General features: G+C 67.2%; 1 protein-coding gene across 1 annotated transcript; it reads left to right on the plus strand.

The window, feature by feature from the left end:
- The first annotated feature begins 84 nt into the window (after positions 1 to 84).
- Positions 85 to 5686, plus strand: IRX4 (iroquois homeobox 4). The gene is made up of 5 exons (XM_043601542.1): positions 85 to 1132; positions 1612 to 1863; positions 2542 to 2654; positions 3518 to 3846; positions 4302 to 5686. Exons 1-5 carry the CDS (start codon positions 1088 to 1090, stop codon positions 5123 to 5125), a joined length of 1563 nt encoding a protein of 520 aa, XP_043457477.1. The 5' UTR covers positions 85 to 1087; the 3' UTR covers positions 5126 to 5686.
- Positions 5687 to 7670: the final 1984 nt, after the last annotated feature.

Genomic DNA, 7670 nt, shown 5'->3' on the forward strand with positions numbered 1-7670 from the left:
CGCTGTGCAGGAACTCACAGGACCGGGGGTGGGACGCGCGGGGGTGGGACGCGCGGGGGCGGGGGGGGGGGCGTTCCCGGGGGACAGGCTGGCGGGCAGACGCAGAGCCCCGCGGCAATTGGACCACCGAGGCCCGGAGTGGATGGCTCTGGGGGAGGCCTCGGTGGATGGCTCTGGGGAGGACGCGGGACCCACACACCTGAGAGCAGGTTGCCCTTCGGACGCGCACACTGGCAGCCGCATCTGGTTCTGGAACTCCCCGCCCCGGAGCAGGGTTCGAACCGGCGGGAGGCCGAGCGGAGAGCCAGTTAAACAATAGTCGGGGTCGCGCGCGGGCCTGCGGAGCGGCCCTCCTGCACCTGCCGCCGAGCGGGGCGCGGAGGCCCGGCCGCCTGCGCCAGCGCCCGGCTAATTTTAACTGTTGATTACATCTTCAGTGGAGACTCGCTCGTGTGTCCCTTCACGTGTCTCATTTGTAATTGAGACTAATGATTACAGTGGGGCGGGCAGGCGCAGGTGCTCATTAATTAATTTCTAATTAAAAGTGCTTCCCATCCTCGGTGACTAAGGAGAAACGGCATTCGTGGGGGCGATATTGACTCCACGGACGGAATTCATTTGTCAGAGCCTGTTGTGGCCTCTTCGCCCCGCGCGGCGCCCCCGCCCCGCAGCCCCGCAGCCCCGCAGCCCGGCCGCCGCCAGTGACCCGCACGTCTGCGGCCCGGCCGAGCTGCGCGGCGTGGGCTGACGTCAGCGCCCCCGCCGCTGAAAGCCAAGCACATTTGACTTGACGGGTTCGCGCAACTCGGTGTTTTTTTTTTTCCCCCTTTTTTGCAAAATATGTATTTGTGTCGCCGCTGCGAGGCGGGCTGGTCCCAGAGCCCCCTCGAGGCTCGGGAACGTGAGGCTAAAAGGCTCGGTGCGGCCGCCGCGGCTCACTGTCCCACCGGGTTAGAAAAGTTTGCGGGGCGCGTGGATGAATTAACCCGCTCTTCCACTTCGCCCTCCCAGCGCCTAGGAGCCGGCGGCCCCGGAGCAGTGGCCGCGCCACGCGGGCGACCACGCGCAGGACCCCGCCGGCCCCGCCATGTCCTACCCGCAGTTTGGATACCCCTATTCCTCCGCACCCCAGGTAAGGGGGCCCCGCGAGGGTGCGGGAACGCGGCCGGACACGCCGGCTGGCAGGCTGTCCAGCGACCCGGGGTCGCTTCCCAGAGAGCGGGGCCTGTGCCAGGCGCTCCTTGCAGCCAGCCCCGGGGAGGGCAGGGCCGCCGAGAGACTCTGACGTGCGGGCCCCCCTTGTCCCCCGCTTTCTTTGACCCTCACCATCACCCCAGGAAAGACGTCGTGGCACAGGAGGGCGTGCGCGGCCTTGGGACCCCCCACACACACACACACCCACACACCCGGGGTGCGTGTGAAAACTGCGGGGCCTGGTAGGGCTGGTCCCCCAGTGGCTGGAGGAGGCCCGGCCGAGAGCACTCGCGGCAGGAGGGAACGCGCGGCGGCGTGGACGGCAGTACGCCCCGGGCAGTGGGGCAGGGTCCCCGGGCGGCGCGCCCCCCTCGCCCCCGGGCGCCGGCCCTTCCTCGCGGCCCCTCTCTCCCCCAGTTCCTGATGACCACCAACTCCCTGAGCACGTGCTGCGAGTCCGGCGGCCGCACGCTGGCCGACTCGGGGCCCGCCGCCTCGGCCCAGGCGCCCGTCTACTGCCCGGTCTACGAGAGCCGGCTGCTGGCCACCGCGCGCCACGAGCTCAACTCGGCCGCGGCGCTGGGGGTGTACGGGGGCCCGTACGGCGGCTCGCAGGGCTACGGCAACTACGTGACCTACGGCTCCGAGGCGTCCGCTTTCTACTCGCTGGTAAGGGGAGGGGATTGTCTGAAGCCGTCCTCCGCCGCGCCGCGCCACGCCCCTGCCCCCGATTTGCCCAGCCCACCTCCCAGGGAGCCCGCGGCGCGGGCGCACGTGCCCAGGACCCCGCGCTGCAGGGGCAGCCTGCTGGCCGGGTTCCTCCCAGCACCGCCCGCCCCCAGAGCGCGAGCTCGGCGCCCGCCCCTTGTCCCGCGCTTTCCTCCTCTGAGCTCCCTACCTTCACTCCTCCCGGTCTCCCTCCTCCTCCCTCCCAGTGCCCCACCGCTTGGCCCTCCCCTGCTCCCTTCCCCCTCCTCCCCCCAGCTCGTCTCCCCCCTCGCTCCTCCTTCCTCCCTGCGGTCGGTCGGTCGGTCCTCTCCTTGGGTCCGGGTCCTCCCTCCTGCTGTCTCCCAACCCCCACCTGTCTCCTCTGCCCCCCTCTCCCTCCAACCTCATTCTTCTGTCTCCTACTCCCCGACCGCCCCCCCCCCAATTCTGCGCGTCCTCTCTCCCCATCTTGAGGCTTCTTTGCTCCCTGGCCCCAAGAGAGAGTCCGGGGGTGGGGGTGGCTTATGAGGCTGCCCAGGGGTCTGTGCAAAGCGTGCAGGAACCAAGGGGCCTGGGGGGCTGGGGTTGAGCTGGGTCGCCTCCCGGAAGCTGCGACCCCAGGCGCGTGGGATCCTACAGAATGGCTTCGACTCCAAGGACGCGCCGGGATCTGCGCATGCGGGCCTCGCGCCTGCTGCGGCCGCCGCCTACTACCCCTACGAGCCGGCGTTGGGCCAGTACCCCTACGACAGGTGAGGGACCGGCGGACAGAATCCCTCCTCACTGCCCCCGCCCGAGCCCCTGCGCTCCATTCAGTCGTCAAACTCCGCACCACCAGCCCCACGCCCCCTGTGAATCTTTGGGCGGCTAGGGGAGGGATTTCGGGTCAGGTTTCAGCTGACCTTGCGTTAGTCCGAGCCCCGCCCCATTGGCAAGCCTTGCCCCACTGGGCAAATGCGTCCCCAGCCTCTCCCTCTCGCTCCCTTCGCTGTCTGGACCCTCACAGCCCTCGCTGCACTGTGGTTCTGGGCGGCTGTCAAGTCTCCCCGCCCAGGCTTCAGACGCCTCCCTCTGCCCAAAGAGCCTAGCCCACCTTTCCCTTTGGTGGGAACCAGAAGGGGGAGTCCAGTCTGCTCATCCAGAGACGCGTGGCCCATCTTGGGGGGAGAAGGGTGACAATTATAAATTTAACTGCAGGAAGTCCCCATGGGCCGTCTGGACGCTTTCTCCCCACAGACACTAATGACCACCCCTGCCCACGGCTGTTACATAGTTGGGTTCACATTTCTGTGGTTCGGGGATCAAAAGGGTAGGCGAGGGGCCCCATAAAGGAACCTGAAGAAATAGATGTCTATGTAGGGTGACAGAGACCTGGCCAGGCCTTGAGCCCGCATTGCACTCCAGCTAGGAAGGAGCCCAGGCTCCCTGTAAGTTGAATCAAATATAAACATCTTGGGCCACAAAAGGCTGTGCCTGTGGGCCGTGGCGAGGAACCAGGGGCCTGGGTTTGACCCAGGTCTTACCACCATAAACACACTGCCTGCCTGGGCCTTGGCCCGCCGCCCGCGACGCAAGGGTCTCGGCCCAGCGCCCCCATTGCCCAGCCTGTCTCCAGGTACGGGACCATGGACAGCGGCACGCGGCGGAAGAACGCCACGCGAGAGACCACCAGCACGCTCAAGGCCTGGCTGCAGGAGCATCGCAAGAACCCGTACCCCACCAAGGGCGAGAAGATCATGCTGGCCATCATCACCAAGATGACCCTCACGCAGGTGTCCACCTGGTTCGCCAACGCGCGCCGGCGCCTCAAGAAGGAGAACAAGATGACGTGGCCCCCGAGGAACAAATGCGCGGATGAGAAGCGACCCTACGCGGAGGGCGAGGAGGAAGAAGGGGGCGAAGAGGAAGCCAGGGAGGAGCCCCTCAAGAGCACCAAGAGTGAAGGTGGGTGGGACCTGCAATGCTAAGGCTGGGGCACGAGGCCGGGGACTCCCTGTGCCTTCTTCTTGGGTTCTGGGACCTCTGAAGACATTGAACCTGGGGTAGTAAGAGCAAACTGTCAGGGCACGGGCAACAAATGAAATGAGCTGACCCATGGGGGCCCTGACCTGGGGGCCTGCGGGAGTAACTGGGAACAGGCTTAAAGAAATCCAAAATAGCGCTTAAAACAATAGACACACTCCCCCTCCGCCCCCCCCCCCCTTGATTTGAGCAGGAAATCGCTAGGCTTCTTTGTTACCGCTTGGGGTTCTGGAGCAGGTGGGAGGTACAGGTGCTTCTCCTAGCTTGGGGGCCGGGGGCGGGCCCATGACTATGCGGCAGAGCTAGGAAGGAAGAGTGAGGTCCAGAGTAGCGCCTTCCTCTCTTCCTGCACTGGCCCCTCTTTCTACCCCGCGCAGAGACGGTGGGCAAAGGGGAGAAGGATCTAGAACTCACAGACTTGGAGGATTTCGACCCGCTGGAGGCGGAGCCCCCTGAGTGCGAGCTGAAACCGCCCTTCCAGCCCCTGGACGGCGGTCTGGAGCGCATCCCCGCCGCGCCTGACGGTCCAAGCGCCCCGGGAAAGGAGGCTTCCGGCACCCTCCGGATGCCCCTGGCCGCCGGTGGCGCGGCCGCCCTGGACCAGGACCTGGAGAGGGCCAGAAGCTGCCTCCGGAGCGCGGCGGCTGCGCCCGAGCAGCAGCCTGGCGCTGGGGGCGGCTCGCAGGCCTGCGAGGCCAAGCTGGGCTTCGCGCCGGCTGGGGCGACGGCGGGCCTCGAGGCCAAGCCGCGCATCTGGTCGCTGGCTCACACGGCCACCGCGGCCGCCACAGCCCTGAGCCAGACTGAGTTCCCTTCGTGCATGCTGAAGCGCCAAGGCTCCGCTGCCCCTGCGGCCGCTTCCTTGGCTCCTGCCTCGTCCTCGCCTGCGGCCCCGGCCCCCACGGGTGCCCTGGACAGGCACCAGGACTCCCCGGTAACCAGTCTCAGAAACTGGGTGGATGGGGTCTTTCACGACCCTATCCTCAGGCACAGCACTTTGAACCAGGCCTGGGCCACCGCCAAGGGCGCCCTCCTGGACCCAGGACCGCTGGGACGCTCTCTGGGGGCAGGTGCCAACGTGCTGACGACGCCCCTGGCGCGCGCTTTCCCGCCCGCCGCGCCCCACGACGCCCCGACCGCAGGCTCAGCCAAGGAGCTGCTGGCGGCGCCCAAGGCCGGGGGCAAGCCCTTTTGCGCCTAACGGGCCCCGCCCCGCGCGGAGGAGGAGCAAACGGGGAGCCGGCCTGCTGCGCGTCGCAGACTCTGTTTCCACGGAGTTTCCAAAGCAGGACCGGAGCGCGTCCAAGTGCAGGCAGCCCACCCGCCGTGGGGGGACCGGCCGAACTCGGCCCTCCCGGCCACAGACCCCGCCTGGACAAGCATTGGTCCGGGCCATTTCCGACCTCCGCCCCGGGCCCCAGCCGGGTAGGGACGCTCCCAGAGCAGAAGGGAGCCGCCCCGGAGCCTAAAGTTTACGTCCCAAAGTTTACACGGACCAGACATTTCAGCTCTGAGGCTTAGTTTTGCCGCCTCCTCCCGGGTTTGAGGCATCCTTGCTCCTTCCGAAGACCCCTCAGCCTGCTGACCCGCGTTGTCCTCAGCACATCTTCCAGCAACCGCACTCCCACCTGTTTACACTGTTGCACACTCGTAACTCGATAAAATTACGTTTTTTTACGTGTATGTTCACACCAATAATTGCCTGCTTCAGAGGCTGATATAACAAACCAATAAAGCGAGTGATGGTGTTTGCATTGCAAAATGAACACGCTTCACACCCAGGGGGTTGAGGTCTTGCCCAGGAAAGGTGCTAATCGCCCAGGGCAGGAGGGGGCAGCGGCCTGCCCGAGTGCCCCGCGAAGTGTCCCCGCGGAGCCCAGACGTCCTGCTTCAAAGCCCCGTTTATAGCAACGGTTACAGGAACTTCCAGGAATTTTGGAGTCTGTGAGAGAAGTGGACAGGCCCTAAACTTCAAACTCTCCCCCGTTACCACACTCCACAATGCTGAGAAAGTGGGGGCTTCCCTTGCAAGAGGAGAGTAACTTTCAAACTTGCTAAATTCCCTGGAACTGGGGGGGGGGGGGGGGCGTGGACTGCGCTCCGAGCGTCCTGAGCCGAAGTGACACGCCCTTCCCGCCCCCGGCCCCGCCTCCCCTCCCTCCTGGGACCCGCCGCCCCGCCCGCGCTCCGAAAGCCCGGGGCTGCGCCCCGGGGGTGGGGGGGGGGCGAGCGCTTAGTCGGCTGCGGGTAGAAGGCGGGGCTGGGAGTGGAGGCCCCGGGGCGGGGGCGGGGGGCGAGCCCCGCCTGGCCCCGGTTCCCGCGCGCTTCCAGCCCTGGGTTCCCGCTTCCCTCCGGCCCCCACCCCCGCGGAGCCCGGCCCGCACCTCCGAGCCCAGGAAGCTCTCGGGGCGCTCCCTCCGGTGGCGCGGGCCCCTGGAGGGCGGCGGGGAGCGCTGCGCTCTGCACTCGGGGTCCCCTGGCCGGCCAGAGCTCGGCTGCGGGGGCCTCGTCGCAGTCCCAGGCGTCCCGAGGAAGGACGCATCGGCAAGTCGGCGAACCTGCCGGGGGGCGGGCGGGGGGCCTTGGAGGCGCCCGCGAGGCGGGGTCCCTCCCTGCGAGGGTTGGGACTGGACAGGGGCCCGCCCCCGCGGGGTCCCGGGCCGCCGGGGAGCCGCTCCGGGGCGGGCCTCGAGCGCTGGCGGCCGGAGGCCGGTGTCGGGGTCCGCGCCCCAGAGCGACCGGACCTCGACCCCCGGCCCCTGAGAGAAGGGGGCGGTCCCGGACCCCGGTGGCCGGGCGGGCGCCGCGCCCCAGGCCTGTCCGGGCCGCGCGGTAATTGGATTGTATCCGCGCGCTGTCACCGTATTGACTTTCGCTCCCGTGGATGATATCATCGGGACTCGGAGGCTCGCCGCTGATGCGCCTGTCAAAGGCTGGGCGGGGGCCCCCGGCCCGGCGAGCGAGCATCAGCCAAGATAATTTGAAGTGAAATTTTCATTTTGACAGTAAACCCCTCAATTTCTAAAGGCTCCGCGCTCCGAGAGCTCGCTGGCAGGGGGAGGCTTTGCAGAAAGCCCACGTCTTAGACTGAAAAGGGCAAAAGAACTCGAATTAGTTGTAATAGATAAAAGGGCAAAAATAAAGAGTCAAGGGTACTTGACAGTAATAGCGAAAGTGGAGTCTCGGGGGAGACGCGTTGCGGCCGCGGCTGGGGCGCCAGGAATTTTAATGCGGCCGAGGGCGGCTGCCCCCGCGCCCCCACCCCAGCCCCAGACAAAGCCAGACATTTTCAGCAAAAATGAGGCTTCGCTGACGCAGGCGGCGCGGCGGGCGGGGCAGGGGCTGTGGGGGCCGCGGGGCCCGGGCCCCGGTGCGGGTGGCAGGGGCTGTGGGGGCCGCGGCCGGGTCTGGACCCCCGCCCCCCCCCGATCCCCCGCAGCCAGTCCGGGGTGGGGTGGGGGCGCCCAGAGGGCTCCCGCTGCCAACCACGCCTTGGCCCTGGAGACCTCACACTCTGGGCAGGGTCTGTGGCGCAGGAAGCCCGGCCGGTCCCCGCAGACTGGAGGTCAGAATCCCGCACCGCAGGAGCCCCCAGACCTTGGTGGCGCCGACTGGAAGAGACTTGTTTGATTAATCTGCAAAATTGTGGGGATAAAGACATCAGGTGGGGGCGGGGAGTCAGCCACGCACCCCCCCCCCCACCACCACCAGGGGCTGTCCCTTGGACCTCCCCCTTACCTTTGGGG

The sequence above is a fragment of the Prionailurus bengalensis genome, chromosome A1, assembly GCF_016509475.1.
Source record: "Prionailurus bengalensis isolate Pbe53 chromosome A1, Fcat_Pben_1.1_paternal_pri, whole genome shotgun sequence".
Taxonomy (NCBI): Eukaryota; Metazoa; Chordata; class Mammalia; order Carnivora; family Felidae; genus Prionailurus; species Prionailurus bengalensis.